The sequence below is a fragment of the Ovis aries genome, chromosome 1 (assembly GCF_016772045.2).
Source record: "Ovis aries strain OAR_USU_Benz2616 breed Rambouillet chromosome 1, ARS-UI_Ramb_v3.0, whole genome shotgun sequence".
NCBI classification, from domain to species: domain Eukaryota; kingdom Metazoa; phylum Chordata; class Mammalia; order Artiodactyla; family Bovidae; genus Ovis; species Ovis aries.
In genome coordinates, this window is record NC_056054.1 from 42,554,956 (window position 1) to 42,576,949 (window position 21,994).

Here is a 21,994-nt window from a genome sequence, read left to right on the forward strand (position 1 = left end):
CCACCAGAGACTGACCAAGAGTTGCCCATGAGTGTCCAAGAGTCTCTGGTGGAGGCATGGGTTGGTGGCGGCCTGCTGCAGGGTTGGGGGCACTGAGTGCAACAGTGTGAGCATGGGACCTTTTGAAGGAGGTCACAATTATCTTCATCACCTCCACCATAGTTTGGCCTCAGGTCAAATAACAGGGAGGGAACACAGCCCCACCTATCAACAGAAAATTGGATTGCAGATTTACTGAGCATGGCCCCTCCCATCAGAACAAGACCCAGTTTCCCCCTCAGTCAGTCTCTCCCATCAGGAAACTTCCATAAGCCTTTTATCCTCTCCCATCACTTCATGGCAAATAGATGGGGAAATAGTAGAAACAGTGGTTGACTTTATTTTGGGGGGCTCCAAAATCACTGCAGATAGTGACTGCAGCCATGAAATTAAAAGACACTTACTTCTTGGAAGAAAAGTTACGACCAACCTAGATAGCATTTTAGAAAGCAGAGTCATTACTTTGTCCACAAAGGTCAGTCCAGTCAAGGCTATGGTTTTTCCAGTAGTCATGTATGGATGTAAGAGTTGGACTATAAAGAAAGCTGAGCGCAGAAGAATTGATACTTTTGAACTGTGGTGTTGGAGAAGACTCTTAAGAGAGTCCCTTGGACTGCAAGGAGATCCAATCAGTCCATCCTAAAGGAAATCAGTCCTGGGTGTTCATTGGAAGGACTGATGTTGAAGCTGAGGCTCCAATACTTTGGCCACCTGATGCAAAGAGCTGATTCATTTGAAAAGACCCTGATGTTGGGAAAGATTTAAGGCAGGAGGAGAAGGGGATGACAGAGGTTGAGATGGTTAGATGGCATCACTGACTAAATGGTCATGAGTTTGGGTAAACTCCAGGAGTTGGTGATGGACAGGAATACCTGGCGTGCTGTGGTTTACAGGGTTGCAGAGAGTCAGACACGACTGAGCGACTGAACTGACTGACTGATCAGAGGGTAGAAAAATGAAAACCAGAATCACAGAAAACTAACCAATCTGATCACATGGACTACAGCCTTGTCTAACTCAATGAAGCTATGAGCCATGCCATGTAGGGCCACCCAAGATGGACAGGTCATGTTGGAGAGTTATGACAAAACATGGTCCACTGGAGAAGGGAATGGCAAACTACTTCACTATTGTTGCCTTGAGAACCTCATGAACAGTATGAAAAAGCAAAAAGATAGGACACTGAAAGATGAACTCCCCAGGTCAGGAGGTGCCCAATATGCTACTGGAGATCAGTGGAGAAATAACACCAGAAAGAATGAAGAGAAAGAGCCAAAGCAAAACCACCCAATTGTGGATGTGACTGGTGATGGAAATAAAGTCCAAGGCTGCAAAGAACAGTGTTGCATAGGAACTTGGAATGTTAAGGCCATGAATCAAGGCAAATTGGAAGTGGTCAAACAGGAGTTGGCAAGAGTGAAGATCAACATTTTAGGAATCAGCAAACTAAAATGGACTGGAATGGGTGAATTTAACTCAGATGACTGTTATTATCTACTACTATGGGCAAGAATCCCTTAGAAGAAATGGAGTAGCCATCATAGTCAACAAAAGAGTCCGAAATGCAGTACTTGGATGCAATCTCAAAAACAATAGAATGATCTTTGTTTGTTTCCAAGTCAAACCATTCAGTGTCACAGTAGTCTAAGACTATGCCCCAACCACTAATGCTGAAGAAGCTGACATTGAACGGTTCTATGAAGACCTACAAGCGCTTCTAGAAATAACACCCAAAAAAGATATCTTTTTCATTATATGGGACTGGAATGCAAAAATAGGAAGAGATAGCCAGAGTAACAAGCAAATTTGGCCTTGGAGTACAGAATGAAGCAGGGAAAAGGCTAATAGCATTTTCCCAAGAGAACGCACTGGTCATAGCAAACACCATCTTCCAACAACACAAGAGAAGACTCTACATGTGGACATCACCAGATGGTCAATAGTGAAATCAGACTGATTACATTCTTTGCAGTCAAAGATGGAGAAGCTCTATACAGTCAGCAAAAAAAAAAAAAAAAGACCAGGAGCTGACTGTGGCTCAGATCATGAACTCCTTATTGCCAAATTCAGACTGAAATTGAATAAAGTAGGGAAAACCAGTAGGCCATTCAGGTATGACCTAAATCAAATCCCTTACAATTATACAGTGGAAGTGACAAATAGATTCAAGAGATTAGATATGATAGCATGCCTGAAGAACTATGGATGGAGGTTCATGACACTGTATAGGAGGTAGGGATCAAGACCATCCCCAAGAAAAAGAAATGCAAAAAGGCAAAATGGTTGTCTCAGGGGGCCTTACAAATAGCTGTTAAAATAAGAGAAGTGAAAGGCTAAGAAGAAAAGGAAAGATATACTCATTTGAATGCAGAGTTTCAAAGAATAGAAAGGAGAGATAAGAAAGCATTCCTCAGTGACTAGTGCAAAGAAATAGAGGAAAACAACAGAATGGGAAAGACAAGAGATCTCTTCAAGAAAATTAGAGATACCAAAGGAACATTTCATGCAAAGATGGGCTCAATAAAGAAGAGAAACAGTATTAACCTGACAGATGCAGAAGATATTAAGAAGAGGTGGCAATTGAATGGTTCTATGAAGAACTATAAAAAAAGATCTTCATGACCCAGGTAATCACGAGGCTGTGACTAGAACCAGACATCCTGGAATGTGAAGTCAAGTGGGCCTTAGGAAGCATCAATACAAACAAAGCTAGTGAGGTGATGGAATTCCAGTTGAGCTATTTAAAATCCTAAAAGATGATGCTGTGAAAGTGCTGCACTCAATATGTAAGCAAATTTGGAAAACTCAGCAGTGGCCACAGGATTGGAAAAGGTCAGCATTCATTCAAAACCCAAAGAAAGGCAACGCCAAAGAACGCTCAAACTACCACACAATTGCACTCATCTCACATGCTAGCAAAGCAATGCTAAAAATTCTCCAAGCCAGGCTACAACAGTACATGAACCCTGAACTTCCAGATGTTCAATCTGAATTTAGAAAAGGCAGAGGAACCAGAGATTAAATTGCCAACATCCATTGGAACATCGAAAAACTGAGAGAGTTACAGAAAAACATCTATTTCTGCTTTATTGACTATGCCAAAGCCTTTGACTGTGAGGACCACAGCAAATCATGGAAAATTCTTTAAGAGATGGGAATACCAAACTACCTGAACTGCCTCCTGAGAAATCTGTATGAAAATCAAGAAGCAACAGTTAGAACTGGACATGGAACAACAGACTGGTTCCAAATTGGGAATGGAGTAAGTCAAGATTGTATATTATCACCCTGCTTATTTAACTTATACAGACTACATCATAAGAAATGCTGCACTGGATGAAGCACAATCTACAATCAAGATTGCTGAGAGAAATATCAATAACCTCAGATATGCAGATGACACCACTCTTATGGCAGAAAGTGAAGAAGAACTAAAGAACCTCTTGATGACAGTGAAAGAGGAGAGTGAAAAAGTTGGCTTAAAACTCAACATTGAGAAAACTAAGATCATGGCATCCGGTCCCATCACTTCATGGGAAATAGATGGGGAAACAATGGAAACAGTGAGAGACTTTATTTTTGTGGGGCCCCAAAATGACTGCAGATGGTGACTGCACCATGAAATTAAAAGACACTTGCTCCTTGGAAGGAAAGTCATGACCAACCTAGATAGCATATTAAAAAGCAGAGACATTACTTTGCCAACAAAGGTCTGTCTAGTCAAGGCTATGGTTTTTCCAGCGGTCATGTATGGATGTGAGAGTTGGACTATAAACAAAGCTTGATCACTGAAGAATTGATGCTTTTGAACTGTGGTGTTGGAGATGACTCTTGAGAATCCCTTGGACAGCAAGGAGATCCAACCAGTCCATCCTAAAGGAGATCAGTCCTGGGTGATCGTTGGAAGGACTGATGTTGAAGCTGAAACTCCAATACTTTGGCCAGCTGATGGGAAGAACTGACTCATTTAAAAAGACTGTGATGATGGGAAAGATTGAAGTCAGGAGGAGAAGGGGACAACAGAGGATGAGATAGTCAGATGGCCTCACCAACTTGATGGACATGAGTTTGAGTAAGCTCCAGGATCTAGTGACGGACAGGGACACCTGGTGTGCTGCAGTCCACTCAATCCAACTGAGTGACTAAACTTAACTGAACATTTTTGAGGTAATTTTTGCATATGATATGAGGTCTGAATCCAACTTTATTCTTTCACATGTGGCTATCTAGTTGCCCCAGCACCAGCTGATGGTCTTGGCACCTTCATTAAAAATCACTTAACTATATATCTGAGGGTTTATTTCTGGGACCCCTATTCTATTCTTCTGGTTTATATATCTATCTATTTGCTGGCACAACCTATTTTGATCATAACTTTACAGCAAGTTTTTAAACCAGGAAGTATGAGGTATCTAACTCTGTTCTTTTTCAAGATTATTTTTGCTACTTGGGGATCCCTTGATATTCCCTTGATAAATTTTAGGATGGTTTTTTTTTTCTGTTGTCGCAAGAAAGTCTTTGGGGGTACTTCCCTGGCAGTCCTGTGGTTAAGACTCTGTGCTTCCACTATAGGGGGTGCAGGTTCATCCCTGGTCAGGGAACTAAGATCCCACCTGGCTTACAGCATGACCAGGAAGTAAAAATAAAAAAAAAAAATTTCAAAGTCTTTGGCATTATTCTGGGTGGTATTCACATCTTAATAACCTAAGTCAATTCATAAATACAGAATGTATTCCCATTTACTTAGGTATCCTGTAAAATTTTCAGCAATATTTTATAGTTATCAGTGTACAAGTTTTTCATCTCCTTAATTATATTTATTCTGTCATATTTTATTATTTTGGATGTTATTACAAACACAGTTACTTTCTTTATTTCCTTTTTGGAGTGCTCTTAGGTAGTATGTATAAATACACATGAATTTCGTGTGTTAATTTTATATCATGCAACTTTTCTTTTTATTGTAACTATATGTTTATTTAACATCCATGTTAATAAACATGTTAAATGTTTAAATAAACGTTTTATTTAAAATGTTTATATGTTAAATAAACCTGTTGTGGTAATCATTTCGCAATACATGTAAATCAAACCATCATGTTGTACTTATACATTGATGCATATCGATTATTTCTCAATAAAACTGGAAAAAACAGTCTCTTGTTAGAAAACACATAGATGGATCATGGCTTTTTCTTACAGTTTTTTTTGATGTTTGCTGTCCCTTTTAAATCCATCCTGCCAACTTTTACTCTTTAATTGGAGTCTTTAATTCACTTATTTAAAGTAATTATTGTTTACGAAGGACCTCTGATGCTTTTAATTTGTCTTCTTTATGTCATACACTTTCTTTATTCTTTAAATCCTTCATAATTGTCTTCTTTTATGTTTGATATTTTTTATAGTGTATCATTCTTATTCCTAGTTTTCTTTTCTTCAATTTTTAAGTTATTTCTTGGTGATTGCCTTGGGGATTAAAATTAATTTCTTAAAATTTTAACAATCTACTTGAAAATAATACTACCTTACTTCCATTATATAAACTGCTTCTATACAGCTAAATCCCATCCACTTTAAGTTGATGTCATAAATTATATCTTTAAACTTTGTATGCCTAGGAGCATAGATTTAGAATTATTATTTAATGCATTTACTTTAAATCACATTGCAAATATACAGGAGTTACAAATCAAAATTACAATACTGGCTTTTGTATTTACCTATGTAGCTACCTTTATCAGTGTTCTTTCTTTCTTTCTATGTCTTTGAGTTACTTTCTAATAGTGATGAGCATAATATATTCTTTCTGAATTAGGCAAGGAAAGACAAATGCCTTGAGTCAAATATTCCAGGAAGCTCCTAGACACATCAAAACATACATGCCAAATTCTTTGAGAATAAGGTCTGCTCTGTTCCTTCTAGAACCAAGCGCCAGGGTCTCACACTAGGAAGGCACGCTTCTGTCTTTAAGACCACCACTGTATCCGGGAGGGGAGTGGGACAAGAGAAAATAAAGATGCCACAAATCTGTCCTTAATATGTGAAGAGTACAAAATTCCATGATATAGTTTGTATAAAAATCAAGATTGATAATTATGCTATTCCAATCTTCTGAATCTGTATTTATTACTTATTAACTAAACTGTCAAATTTTGAAAGTTGTAGATCACAGTACCCAGCTATTGTTGTGATTTGGCCAAATCATTTCATTTTGCCTTATATACTTTATTATAATAGTCGTTAATCAACAGACCCAATGGATATATATTAAAATATGGTAATTTACCAAGCAGAATATAACATAAATTACCTTTGTCTTCTTTCAAGATTTTGTCACATTGAACGTCTTTATTCTTTGGTGCTCCATTAATAGTCTGCATCATCCTTTCTACGTATAAATCATTGCCCAATCTATTTCGACAAAGAGTCTCATAGTTCTTGTTTCTCTGGCTATAAAAAAATAATATATACTCAACTTACTAATAAAAATTAGTTTTTGCCACATATATCTTTTTATATTATACTTTTTCTAGAAATTACATTATTTAATGTAGATTGCACTAAAAAGTGAACAATCAAAAAGTGAATCAAAAAGTGAACAATCAAAAATCTTGGAAAAGACTGCATTAAACTGCCTCCAAAGGACTCTTTTACACTATACTCCCCAACATCCCTACAACTTTGAGTACCCACCAATAGTGCAATAGGCCTTGCACCATTTCCACATAGGTTTTATGACCTTTGATACAGACACTCAAAAAAACCACAAATTTCTCTCAAAGTACTACTTTTGTGTCATTCCATAATATGTATTGCAAGTGTGTGTGTGTGTGCTCAGTTGTGCCACACTCTTTGCGACCCCATGGACTGTTGCCTACCAGGCTCCTCTGTCCATGGGATTCTGCAGGCAAGAATACTGGAGGGGATTGCCATTTCTTTCTCTGGGGTTCTTCCTGACCCAGGGATCAAATCCGGGTCTCTTGCATCTCTTGCTTTGGCAGGTGGATTCTTTACCACTAGCATGGCCTGGGAAGCCCTGTACTATGTATTATTTTCATAATTATTTAGTTCTGAGTATTTCTTTGATTTCCATTATGATTTCTCCTTTGGTTCATGGGGAATTTACAAAATGCACTTTTTAACTTCCAAAGGGTATGTGAATATGTCTCCATGTTTTAGTTGAGATTTATGCTATTAATTTTTAACTTCATTCCACTGTGGTCAGAGAATTTGTCAAGTATCACTTCTTTGAAATTTTTGAAACCTTGCTTCATGGCCTTGTACATGGGTGAGTTGTATAGCATTCCATGTGTGCTTGAAAAGAGTGTGTGTCCTCTAATTGTTGAATTCAGAGTTCTATATATTACCATTAAACTATGGTTTTGGTTCAAATTTTCTATAACTATACTAATTTATCTGATTGACTTATCAATAATTAAGAGAAGCATGTTTATATCTCCTATTTTAATACTTGTCAAGTTTCCAATTTTTGCCTCATATATTGAGGTTATTTTATTAGAAGTTTCATGTTTAGAATTATTATACCTCCTTTATCATTATGAAGTGACTCTATCTCTAATAATGCTATTGGTTTGTTTCTCTGTGAATGATATGTTCTTTACTGTTTTCTTCTGCTTTTAAAATCTTTGGGGGATTATCTTAGTGGTTCAGTGGCTAAGAATGCACCTTCCAATGCAGCAGACATCGTTCAGTCTCTGGTCAGGGTAATAAGATCCCACACGCTGCAGGGCAATGAAGCCAATGCAGCATTGCTGCAGCACCTGTGTGCTGCAACTGGTGAAGGCTGCATGGTGCAGCTACTGAGTCCATGCGCTCTAGAGGCCCTGTGCCACAAGGCAGCCCAGTGCCACAATAGAGAGCCCATGTGCTGCAGCAAAGACCCAGAGTAGCCAAAAAAAAGTTTTTCTTTTAATATTTGGTATTTTGCAGTACAATGTATCCGTGTGTGTGTGTATTTCTTTTTTTTAATTTATTTCTATTTCTGTGGAATGGTGTTTTTCAACAGTTTGGGGAAATCTTTGCTGTCTTTGAATAGCACCTCTCTTCCATTCTTTGCATTCTGCCCTTTTGGAAATGATTAGGTGTACGTTAGACCTTTAGCCTATTATCAATAACTGTTTAATTTCTCTCTGATGCTTTAGGTATCATTTTTCTCTCCAAGATTTTGTACAACTTAGATCTAAATTTTGATTTATTAAATATCTATTCAATTATGTCTCATTTAAATTTAAATGCTTACTTCTTAAAAACAAAGATTAAAGCTTTGCTTACTTTTTAATTTTAACAACTATACAAACTAAACTGATTCATGTTGAAGTGAAGTGAAGTGAAGTAGCTCAGTCGTGTCCGACTCTTTGCGACCCTATGAACTGTAGCCCACCAGGCTCCTCTGTCCATGGGATTCTCCAGGCAAGAATACTGGAGTGGGGTGCCATTTCCTTCTCCAGGGGATCTTCCCGACCCAGGGATCAAACCCGGGTCTCCCGCATTGCAGCAAATGCTTTAACCTCTGAGCCACCATGTATGGCAAAACCAATACAATATTGGAAAATAAAATAAAATAAAATAAAATCTGAAAAAAATTTGTTTTAAAATGTTTTTGCAATTACCAGTCATCATTTTAATAGTTTCTTAGGGTTAATGATGTTTTAACTCTATCTTATTTTTCTTATAATTTTTTTCATTATTTTTGACTGTGCTAGATCTTCATTGTTGTGTGTGGGCTTTCTCTAGCTGCAGCAAGCGGGAGCTACTCTCTAGCTGCAGTGTTCAGGCTTCTCATTTCAGTGGCTTCTCTTGTTGCGGAGCACAGGCTCTAAGGTGAGCAAGGTTCAGCAGTTGTGGTGCTCAGGCTCAGTAGTTGCAGCACAGGGGCCTACTTGCTCTGAGGTGTGTCGGACAGAACCAGTGCCCCCTACGTCATAAGGTGGACTACTCTCAACTACTGTAACACCAGAGAAGCCCCTTAACTCTTTTATTTAAATATTTCACATATATTTTATACTTTATATTTGGTAACATCATTATCTATAGTCCTCAGGATCTAGATCTAGGATTTCCTATTTTTTTTTAACTTCTCACCCATAATGTCTTGTTTCTTTATTGGTAATTTTTACTAAACACACGGAGGAAACCTTAAGAGTCTAACTGGGATATGCCTTCCTCCAGAGAAGAGTTGTACTTCCCTACGATAGTAGCTAGGAGACCCTACTGACCTGGCCCACTTGAGATAACTGAGATCCTTTTAAGGGTCTTGGTTTAATATAAGAGCCTCTTTTTTGATTCTCTCAATTTGGGGGCGATTCAAGACTTACTGGTGGGCTCTAGATCCATGTGCTAATATTATCATTTGCCTCTAGCATCTCTCCCTCTCTGATTTTAGATCATTTATCTATCCCATTGTTATTCTTTTCCTTTCCTTTTTCTGGTCCTACAACTTTTCCCTTATGTCTGATGCGCTTTAAAAAAGTATGTTATTCAAGATCTGATTGTATTATATTTTATAGTCTAAACAATTTTACAATATTTTATATTTGGGTAAAAATAATACCATAAAAATTATGCTAATGATGAATTTTTTAGTACTATGAATCATATTCAAATTATACCTGAAGGCAAATAATCTGAATAACTATAAAATACTAAATAATCTATTTATGTAGCTATATTAATTTAGACAGAGCACACTTCGGAGCAAGGAAAATTATTTGAGATAAAGGGGGGTATTATATAATGATAAAGGGGTCAAGTCTACAAAAAGATGTAACAATCCTTTATGTATATGTGCATAACAGAACTTCAAAATACATGAGGCAGAAATCCATTTATATTCATTAATAAATAGAAATGTAAAATCTGCTCTCAATAGTAAATTCCATCATATCCCCATAACACATTTTCCCTTAAGTTTAAGTTGTTTTGAATATAAAACTGGCAGTCATTTCTTTTTAAACTGAAAATAATTCATATATGTATAAAAGAAAAAAATCATTAAAACCTATCCTGAGACTTAGAAGCTTCCTTTATTTCTTTTGTTATTTAACTTGGTAGCTCACCTATTTTTTAAAGAATATGCTAAAGCTATGAGTTACTCCTCTAGGAAGAACATACATACATACAACATATATGCTTTACATGTGATTTCATGGGGTACATGTTTATCCAGAAATCCTCAAAGATAGAAACAAGAATAGTGCCCTCTGATTTAGCATTTAAATTACAAAAGCAATGTAAACAATTAAAACACACATACCTTACTTTCTCAGCTTCTTCAGATTCTACAGAAAACATAACTGTTGGTAGATTAAAAAAGTTCATTGTTTCTGTCTCTGTGAGAATTATCTCTATAGTCTTCTCCAGGTCTTCTTTTGTTATAATTTTTCCAGGTGTTGTCCTCATAACTCGTAAATCTAAAATACATAACTTAATGAAAATAATTTACTAACTGCTAATTTTAATCTTCATCAAAATGTCATGATGAGTCATACATCACAGGTGGCTTTATATGCTACAAGAATATGTCATGTTGTGAGATGTAGTCTATTTAAACTTTCTGAAGCCAAACTGGACCCTATGGCTCATAAACCGTCTCTGCTGCTGATATATCAAGCTTACTCCAATATCAAGTGTATAGTCATGACTACAAGGGCATCCCATTACATCTATCCTGTAATAGTAACAGGGAGATTGAGGTGAATGACTGCTGATACAACGCAAAAGGAATATGGACAAGTATATTTCCCAAATAATATGCAACCCTTCTCCGAGTCCTGAAGCTAATTTCTTGTCTATATCTAATATCTTGTCTGTATCTTCTTGTCCTTCTTATCTGTTCACTTTTGATTTAGATGATAGCCCACCTCTAATCATCTAATCTTATCTTCACCATGAGCTCAAAAGATTCTCCAATGAAAGTTGTGGTTAAATACAGGAGAAAAACAGACTTAATATCCACGCAAAAAATACATTGAAAAGAGTTAATCTCAAGTCTGTAGTCTAGTAGAAGTCCAAGGTTCTTAAAAAATTTCACTGAGGACAGAGTTTCAGGGCTGGGAGTTTGAGCTTGGTTGTGTGGGTAATAAAGGAGCCATGACAAGGGTATATAGGTCAGAATTCAACGTTTTCTGTTAAAAATTAGGGTGAGAAGCAGGGATCCATGAGATTCTGACATGGGTAAAGCTTAAATAGGCAAAGGGTATAAACTTTCCAGAGATTAAGGCTTAGTCTCCTTAAGAAGGTCCAGAGTATGAGAAAAACACCTTTTTCATAGTCTAAAAAAAAATGCAAGCTACTAATTCCACAAATCAATCACCAACATTTGAAATTGATAAATAAATTAGAGTATACTCATCTATGAATATTAAGTAGTAATTAAATATGATATTAAAATTATGAAAATGTTTGTGATAAAATGTTAAGTGACTAAATAGTCCATGACAAAATCCATGGTATGATTGTAACAATTAAAATACTAGTGCCCATGGAGAAGCTGAGGAAACAAAATTTTAAATTACCAATCCTTTATAGTATTGGATAATTCTTTTTTAAAATGTTTTTTAATTTTTATTATTTATGCAATAAATTTAAAATGAGGGAGAAATGATTTATATAAGTAAATCTACCTACATAGCAGATATAGGATAAGTGAAAAAGTAAATAGTGAAAAGTAAATAAGTGAAAAAGTAAAAAGTAAATGGACACAACTGGAGATATATCTAGTCCAAACTGTTAGTTTGATCAATGAAGAAAATGAGAAACAGACAGGCTAAGTGAGAAGTTTAAAGTCACACAGGCAGTTTTGAGCTCTTCTCTAAACTTCCTTTCTTTAAGACCGTCAGGTCTTCATCTATGATTTAGTTACATATACCTCAAAGTAGCTATGACCAAAATAGACAGCATATTAAAAAGCAGAGCCATCACTTTGCCAACAGAGGTCCATATAGTCAAAGCTATGGTTTTTCCAGTAGTCATGTATGGATGTGAGATTTGGACTATAACGGAGGCTGAGCATTGAAGAATTGATGCTTTCGAATTGTGGTGCTGGAGAAGACTCTAGAGTACCTTGGGCTGAAAAGATATTTAAACCAGTCTATCCCAAAGGAAATTAACCCTGAATATTCACTGGAAGGACAGAAGGTAAAGCTGAAGTTTCAATACTATGGCCATCTCTTGTGAAGAGGCTACTCATTGGAAAAGACCCTGATGCTGGGAAAGACTGAAGGCAAAAGAAGGGAGTGACAGAAGATAAGTTAGTTAGATAACATCAACAACTTAATGAACATGAATTTGAGCAAACTCTGGGAGATAATGGAGGACAAAGGAACCTGGTGTGTTACAAACAGTCCATGGGGTCACAGAGAGTTGGACATGACTTAGCAACTGAACAACAACCTCAAAGTACCATTATGACACAGATATGCTAATTATAAAAATGAATGATCTTACAGTAGATAGAACCAATAGAGTAACACCTTAGTTACCTACCATGATTGAGGAAAGTAGTAGTTTTCTTTTACTTAGTGGCAGAGGATCTACTATTCATAGACAAAACCCTAGGATGGCAGAAAGAATTTTTGTCTGGCTCTCTCTAGCAACCTTTGTATGAATGTTGGTTGAATATGTTATATATTGAGAAACTGCTTCAAACTCCACTATATACCTATAGGATTTGTCTATTCATCGACCAGATACCCTAACCGTAAATGGACTTTAAACCAGATTTAACTACATATCACTCTCCACCTAGAAACACATCACAATATATCAATCTGCCTTGTCTGTTCTTATTTACTGCTGGTGATGGAGGGAGCATGGTTCCACTCCTGACGATTTTTACAGAAGGAAGAAGCTCTAGAATGATAATCTTGGTTCTTCTCCACACCTTTACTCATGATTCCCATTGAGAGGATTGCGGTAGGCCTGAGATGGTCTGATGTTTTATTGAATGGGTGGGTAAGTCTGTCAAATTTGAGAGTTTAACAGCGGGCTTTTATTCATAATGTGATATTTTGGCTCTAATATACCATATCTACATTTATTACATTTTTCAATTAATTCAGAACTGCATAGGGGAAAGGGATGTCATTACTTGGCTACCTTCAAAGACCCCAGTAGCTAATCATCTGTGAAGCCTTCCTTGGCCTCTGCATGAGCTAGAATTGGTGTGATAAAACTGCAGTGCAATTCAGTCACATAAGCATCTTATTCTCACCCTTCCTCACAAATTACATACGTATCAAGACACTTATGAGTTCACGTAAAAGATAGCTATTATTATTCAATTGTTCTGTGAGACCATCTACAATCTATAGGTAAGATGATGTTTTGGCTCCTACCTTGCCATTAAAACCATAAGCTTTTGTAACCATAAGCCTCCTTTCGGTTATACAGTAAAAAGAATGGTTCTCAAACTTTAGCATGCAACAGAATCATCTGGAGAACTGATTAAAGTAAAGACTGCTGTGACTCACCCTTAGACATTTTTTTAAACATTTAATAAATATTAATTTTAGAATAGTTTTACATATATAGAGATCCACAAGAATATTACAGAGTTACTGTATACCCTGTACCCAGTGTTTCCTATTATTAACATTACTTTGGTACCTTTATCACAACTAATAAACCAAAACTGATGCTTCATTATTAACAAAAGTGAATACTCTATCCCAATTTCCTTAATTTTTAACCAATGTCATTTTCCTTTTTCAGGATATATTGTAGGATATATTATGTACATGTATCTACATGTAGGATATATTATGTTTATCGATTGTGTCTCCTTAAGTTTCCCGACACTCTGACGACTTCTCAAACTTCCCTTGTTTTGATGACCTTGAGTTTTGAGGAATACTGGTCATGTATTCTGTAGAATGTCCATCAGTTGGGTTTGTCTGATATCAGACAGGTTATGGATTTCTAGGAGGAAGACTACAGAGGTAAAGTGTCATTCTCATCATATCAAGTGTACATGCTATCAACATGACTTACTACTGATGATGTCCACCTTGACCTGAGGTAGACTTTGTCAGCTTTCTCTGCGTTAAAGTTGCTCTTTCCCTCCCCTTCTACATCCTGTACTTCTTAGAAGGAAGTTGATATGCAAAGCCCACATTTAAATGAGACAGTTAAGCTCCGCCTTCTTGAAGGATAAACGTCTATATAAATCATTTGGAATTCTTTTGTATACATTTGTTCTCAATCATTAATTTAATCAGTCATTCATTTGAATCACTATGGACTCATGGATATTTACTTTATACTTTGGGTTGTTAATCCCCTATTACATAACATATTTTGTTCTTGAAATTATTCCTCCTATTACCATCACAAGATGTTGGCTGCTATGCCCTTTTCACATACCTCAGATTTTTTGTTTGTTTAATGTAGTTTTTTCTCTTTAACACTTGTTTCAGTTCAGTTCAGTTCAGTTGCTCAGTCGTGTCTGACTCTTTGCGACCTCCTGAACCGCAGCATGCCAGGCCTCCGTGTCCATCACCAACTCCCGGAGTCCACCCAAACCCATGTCCATTGAGTCAGTGATGCCATTCAACCATCTCATCCTCCGTCGTCCCCTTTTCCTCCTGCCCTCAATCTTTCCCAGCATCAGGGTCTTTTCAAATGAGTCAGCTCTTCGCATCAGGTAGCCAAAGTATTGGAGTTTCTAACACTTGTTTACTTTCTGATTTACCTTATATATTCTCTGTTCCAGTCTAGAAGCAGTCATTTCTCTAAAGACTCCTGGTTCCTTTTATTGGAGAACAGTATCAGAAACCAAGATCTGGGCACTGGGTATGCTTGTTGCTATAGGGGTGTCATTTCTTCTAGGCTTTCTTAGCAGACAGGGCTTAAGAAATATTTGTGTCTATAGTAAACCCCCCGCTCAACCACACACATATAATCTGTATATACATTAAGCTAAACATTAGTTTACTCTTTCTGATTCTCACTCAGTATCATATGGATAATTCTGACTTTCTCCCCTTGTTTGCCTGCAATCTCCAACTCCAATGACAGTGAAAAAATCTAGTTCGTACTATCTGCCTTCCTCTTATTTACATGTTTAATACTAGTATATACGTACAGTGCTTCAGATTGTTAACTCACACTCCAATGGAAAATGAATCTATCAAATAAGAGTATGGAGGCTATGCGTACTTCCATGTTTTTAATCTTCTAATCTCCATCAATTTCAATGTTACTTAGGGCTACACCTCCCCTGACACCCAGTCTCTCAGTGAAGTTGTCATGTATTTGTAAAGCAGTTAGATTCTTATGTCACAGTTTGTATTTCATTCTGGGTGCTCCGATCTCTTGAGTTTGTTTTTTTTCAATGTAGTATATTAAGGTTGACTCTCTGTACTGTAAGAGTCTATGGATTTTGATAAAAGTTTAATGTCATGTGCCCACTACTATGGAATCACACAGAATAGTTTCACCATCCTAAAAAAATCCACTGCACATTTCTTTTCATATGGACTATTTCTTTGATGTTCAGGATTCATTCTATGATAATTAAATCAGAATTCTGGACATGTGATCTAGGTTATCAGTATTTTTAATACTAATTTATAAAAGTGTTATATATTAGAAGCATGTGGGAAATTTTAAAATATACCCAAAAGTGTGTTAGAGCAGGACTGAACCAGCTTGTAAGGGGCAATTATTAAATTATCAGGAATTTTGTAAGCTAATCATTAAATAGTTATTATTCAAAATTAAATTATATAAACTTACAACTAAATACATATCAAAAACAAACATAATAACCACTCAAAACTTATCACTTTCTACATTATTAAATTGTATTATTCTCTAGACTCTTGCAGTTATTTATATTTATTGCATCTGTATGGTAAAAATATTGAATAACAATGTTTCACTAAGCATGTCTTGCAAGCTTCCCACTCAGAAATTTCATGTTGGTAGCTTGAATTTGTTGGGGGTGAAGATATTTATACCACAGAAATTGGCAAATACTACAAATCAGGACTTTCTCTACTTCAGAGTAGGTTAGTTTTATACTTATCAGCACACCACTGCTTATGCCTAACCCCCTCTGCCAGATAGTCCTATATGTTGGCCTAGAGTAAGACATGGAGAAGGCAATGGCACCCCACTCCAGTACTCTTGCCTGGAAAATCTCATGGACAGAGGAGCTTGGTGGGCTGCAGTCCATGGGGTCGATAAGAGTCGGGCACAACTGAGCAACTTCACTTTCACTTTCCACTTTCATGCATTGGAGAAGGAAATGGCCAATCCACTCCAGTGTTCTTGCCTGGAGAATCCCAGGGATGGGGGAGCCTGGTGGGCTGCTGTCTATGGGGTCGCACAGAGTTGGATACGACTGAAGCGACTTAGCAGCAGCAGAGTAAGACATGAGTGTAGGAAATTTTTAAAGGTATATAGATTATGTTACTGAGCATTCAAGATTTAGAAATGTGACTCTAAATGAGTTGCCAGGTCATCAGTTCAGTTCAGTTCAGTCACTTAGTCATGTCTGACTCTTTGGGACCCCATGAACAGCAGCACGCCAGGCCTCCCTGTCCATCACCAACTCCTGGAGTTCACCCAAACCCATGTCCATTGAGTCAGTGATACCATCCAACCATCTCATCCTCTGCCGTCCCCTTCTCCTCCTGCTTTCAATCTTTCCCAGCATCAGGGTCTTTGCAAATAAGTCAGCTCATCTCATCAGGTGGCCAAAGTATTGGGAGTTTCAGCTTCAACATCAGTCCTTCCAATGAACACCCAGGACTGATCTCCTTTAGGATGGACTGGTTGGATCTCCTTGCAGTCCAAGGGACTCTCAAGAATCTTTTCCAACACTGTAGTTCAAAAGTATCAATTCTTCGGCACTCAGCTTTCTTTATAGTTCAACTCTCACACCCATGTATGACTGCTTGAAAAACCAGAAGTAGAATTATTTGGGTGTACTCACTTACAGAGGCTTGACTTTGCAGTTAGAATTAGCCAGCAAACCAAGATGATATAAGCATCAATATTATTCTTCAACAATTCTGGAGGTGAAGTTTTTATACTTTTGATTGTTTTTGTTAGAAACAAGTAGAGGTAGTAGCTGTGCATGGGATTCTCCAGGCAAGAACACTGGAGTGGATTGACATGCCCTCCTCCAGGGGATTTTCCCAATCCAGGGATCGAACCTGTATCTCTTAAGTCTCTTACATCAGCAGCTGGGTTCTTTACTACTAGCACCATCTGGGAAGTCCTTAGAGGTAGGCTTCAAGGCAAATTGTAACATAAAGATTATTGTCTTTTTCTTAAGAGCAATGAAAATTCATTGAAGGGTTTTAAGCAGTGAGAATGCAGTTAAGATTGCTAAAAATATCATTGTAATAGGGATAGAGTAGGATAATTAAATAGTTAGTTTAGAAATCCCTCTAGGGAATTAAAGACAGAAAGGGAATTTTAAGGGAGTTTGGGGAGACTGTTGTAAACAACTGACCACTCAAGAAAAGAATCTACTAATCTAGCAAAAATCCATGCTACCTTGAAGAAAGACCAGGTGCATCTAAGCACCAGGCACATTCAAGCCACAAACTCTGATTGTTAAAACACAGGACAATATATACAGGGTCTCAATCTTGTTATTAATACATGAAGTCAGGAATTTAATGATTCTTGAAAAGTAGCATTTCTGCATGTAGTCAAGACAGAAACACACGTGAAAAGGGAAAGAAAGTAGGTGAAAGGGGACGTTATACCAAAACCTGAGATGAATTACTGTGTGGTGGTGGTGTAGTCACTAAGTTGTGTCTAACTCTTGTGACTCCATGGACTGAAGCCCACCAGGCTCCTCTGTCCATGGGATTTCCCAGGGAAGAATACTACAGTGGGTTGCCATTTCCTTCTCTAGGGGAACTTCCTAACCCAGGAATTGAACCCAGGTCTCCTGCATTGCAGGTGGATTCTTTACTGACTAGGCCACCATATGTCACCATCCTTCTAATAATATAGATCTGATTTAAATAGTGTCATGACAGTCCCCATTAGAACATATGTCAAAGGAAGAACTAATGATGCAAGCCATGCTGTCTACCCAAAAATGAGGAAGATGATCTTCTTCCCTGCCCACTTATTCTTTAACTCTAAAAAAGCAAAAGCCCTTTTTGTTCTCAGGGCTGTGCTCCCTTGTTGGCCTGCCTATAGCTCTCACAGGAATCCTGTGCTTATATAAATTCACTCTTGTCTATCTTTGCCTCACATTGAATTCTTTCTGCAAGGAGACAAAAGAATCTAAGCTTCATTAAAGTCCTGGCACAAGGTGAGCAGTTTCAATTAAAAGACAGTGGATTTGAGTTCCCTCTCAAGTTAGGGAATTGTAGGTTCAAGCCCCAATATGAGGTGTGGCTGAGTTTGAGTCACAGCCAAGGAGTGTGGTTTCAACTCTGCATGTAGTTTGGAAAAAATTGGAAGGTGGCAAGAATATATGTGGAGACTGCTGGGGGAGGTTATGGCAATAATTTAATTCTCTTTCTTCCATCCTGAGAGGATGGGCTTCTTCCTACAACAGATATTCCTAATTTTGTCTTAATTTTCACTGCTAAGCCTTTCTCTCTTCTGAGGCCTCTTTCCATTAATACTGCCTGAAAAATCAAGTATTTGGCTTTTCCAGCCTCTCTTGAAGCTGGTGGTGGCAGTGTGACACAGTTCTGGCCAGTGAGATAAAAGCAGAAATACACAGGAAAAAGGAAAGCTTCTGGGAAATGTTTACTCTCCTGATAAATGAGGGAGATGGAACTGGTGCCCAGAGTTGGGAGGTATTATGAGGTCCTGTGGCAAGAAATGAGAAAAGGCTTAAAAAAGAACAGCAGAGATGCCCGTTCTGATTCTGATATGACTGTGCCACAAACGCAAAGCCAAAAGCTATCTACCTTTCAGTTCAGTTCAGTTCAGTTGCTCAGTCATGTCCGACTCTTTGAGATCCCATGGACTGCAGCACATCAGGCTTCCCTGGCCATCACCAACTCCCAGAGCTTGCTCAAACTCAAGTCCATCGAGTCAGTGATGCCATCCAACCATCTCATCCTCTGTCATCCCCTTCTCCTCCTGCCTTCAATCTTTCCCAGCATCAGGGTCTTTTCCAATGAATCAGTTCTTCTCATAGGTGGCCAAAGTATCAGAGCTTCAGTTTCAGAATCAGTCCTTCCAATGAATATTCAGGACTGATTTCCTTTAGGATTTACTGGTTTGATCTCCTTGCAGTCAGTCCAAGGGACTCTCAAGAGTCTTCTCCAACACCACAGTTCAAAAGCATAAATTCTTTGGTGCTCAACTTTCTTTATGGTCCAATTCTCACATCCATACATGACTACTGGAAAAACCATAGCTTTGACTAGACAGACCTTTGTTCACAAAGTAATGTCTCTGCTTTTTAATATGTTGTCTAGGTTGCTCATAGTTTTTCTTCCAAGGAGCAAATGTCTTTTAATTTCATGGCTGCAGTTAACCATCTGCAGTGATTTTTGAGCCCCCCAAAACAAAGCCTGTCACTGTTTCTATTGTTTCCCCATCTGTTTTCCATGAAGTGATGGGACCAGATGCCATGATCTTCAGTTTTTGAATGTTGAGTTTTAAGCCAGCTTTCTCAATTTCCTCTTTCATTTTTATCAAGAAGCTCTTCAGTTCCTCTTCCCTTTCTGCCATAAGGGTGGTGTCATATGCATATCTGAGGTTATTGATATTTCTCCTGGTCATCTTGATTCCACCTTGTGCTTCATCCCACCCAGCATTTCACATGATGTACTCTGTATATAAGTTAAATATGCAGAGTGATAATATACAGCCTTGATGTACTCCTTTCCCAATTTAAAACAATCCATTGTTCCATGTCGGGTTCTAACTGTTGCTTCTTGACCTGCGTACAGATTTCTCAAGAGGCAAGTCAGGTGGTCTGGTATTCCCATCTCTTGAAGAATTTTCCACAGTTTGTTGTGATCCACATAGTCAAAGTCTTTGGCGTAGTCAATAAAGCAGAAGTAGATGTTTTCCTGGAACTCTCTTGCTCGTTTGATAATCCAATGGATATTGGCAATTTGATCTTTGGCTCCTCTGCCTTTTCTAAATCCAGCTTAAACATCTGAAAGTTCTCAGTTCACGTACTGTTGAAGGTCTGGATGTAATAGCAACTCCATATATATCTACCTTTAACTTCCTTTAATGTGGAAAAACTGTCTTCATTTAAGCTAATGGTAGTTGGGTATTCTGTTAGTTGTCAGAAGCGTTCTGTTACATAGTCTAACACCAGAAAGAAAAGTTCATTAAGCACTTTTTCTATAAATATTTTAACTAATCATTCACTGTCATCTCAGAGGAAAAAATATCCACACCACATTCCAACACAAGGAATTCCTCAAGGAACTAGCCACTTCTTCCAGTGCTTTAGTCAACCACTATTTCCTCTTTGATCTTCACTCATATTACCTCATGTTTTCCTCTTCTACCTGGAATGAGTCTCTCCAATTTGTTCTCCTGACAAATTACTAATTATCTTTAAAAGTCCAATTCAAAAGTCAATAATGTTCTTTATGAATGTTCTCCTGCTTTTTACTTTCCACCTCATAGTAATCTTTTCTAAGTGTTCCCATCACATTCTACTTATGTCTCACTACTGAATCGATCACAGTATATCAGAATTATTTGTCTCCTGAGTTAGAAGCTGAGCTTTTTTAAACAGGGTTTGTGATTACTGAGGCTGTTGGTGCAAGGGAATCACTTGAGAATTTTTTTTAAAATATAAACATTACCCTGATAATTCTCATGTAGCTGTTGCACAAGCCAGCATTTGGGAATGATTACCATAGTTCTTCTGTCTCAAGCACCCAAAAAATAATGAGCACATTTACAAAGAAATAATAAACTGTTACTTAAATGAAAGATTGGATTCTCATTACCTGTAAAACTAGACAATCTTTCCCGTTTAAAGGATGGTTCTTCTAGGTCTTCTGCCATTGATTCACTAGTGGATACACTTGACTTAGAAACTGTGCTGCTTCCTAAAACTGACCTTTAGCAATGAAAAACAACATTATTTACTTATTCATATGTCCTTAGGGCAATTAAATGTATAAATGAAAACTATCAGATACACATAGAGAAATCAAAAACACTATAATCACATAAGCAAAAGTGATAAAATAATTCTTTAAAAATTAAGTTGATGATTAGTGTTCTTTAAGTAAAAGTCTTAAAGTCCTTTTGTCTAAAGTCTATGTCTAAAGTCTTTCAATGGATTCCCAACAGTATGTTTAGGATAAAAATCTAAAATACAGCCTATCTACTGAGATTCTCCATCTTATCATCATATCACTATTCTTTTATTTTTTAAAAGTTCCTCAACCTTATGGAGCTCTCTTACCTCAGGGCCTCAGCCTGGAATACTCTGCCTTTAATTTTCACCAGGTTTCTGCTCATTATTCAAATCCCATCTTAAATGCACTTTTATTCAATTTGATAAATGTCTTCTCAAAATTTAAAGTAAAGTTTATATATTTGGTGGGAAATCAATATATTGAAGAGTCCAAAAATAATTTCCTTTAAACATAGGAACTTAACATTACTCCGTGATATTACATACTTTTTCCTTTCTATTTATAGTTTCAACTGGCCTCCAAAAGGTTGGGCTCAGTTTATTGGAACATCCTTTATTTTGCACAGAACTCCCATGGCATCTGTATGCCAATTTGGAGGTAGATTCTAGACAGCATATTTTCTCCTAAAATTTCGTGCTTAGTTAACATCTAGAACTTTTAATTTGTCAGATTGAAAGCTACACACTAACATACTTCCCCATAATCTTTAGATTGTTTTAGGAGTACTGTTTTATTATTGCAAAGATTGAACTTCTCTATTGGAAGCTCTAAAATTTTTCAATTATGTAAGTATCTGCATATGTAAATGCAAAACATATGATTTA

General features: G+C 37.2%; 1 protein-coding gene across 1 annotated transcript in view; it reads right to left on the reverse strand.

Moving 5' to 3' along the window:
* Positions 1–21,994, reverse strand: part of DNAI4 (dynein axonemal intermediate chain 4) — a 106,697-nt gene that overhangs the window by 59,712 nt on the left and 24,991 nt on the right. Inside the window, 3 exon segments of the mRNA XM_004023217.6 lie at positions 6,350–6,489; positions 10,313–10,469; positions 20,973–21,085. Of these exon segments, the coding sequence (XP_004023266.2) occupies positions 6,350–6,489; positions 10,313–10,469; positions 20,973–21,085 (410 nt within the window).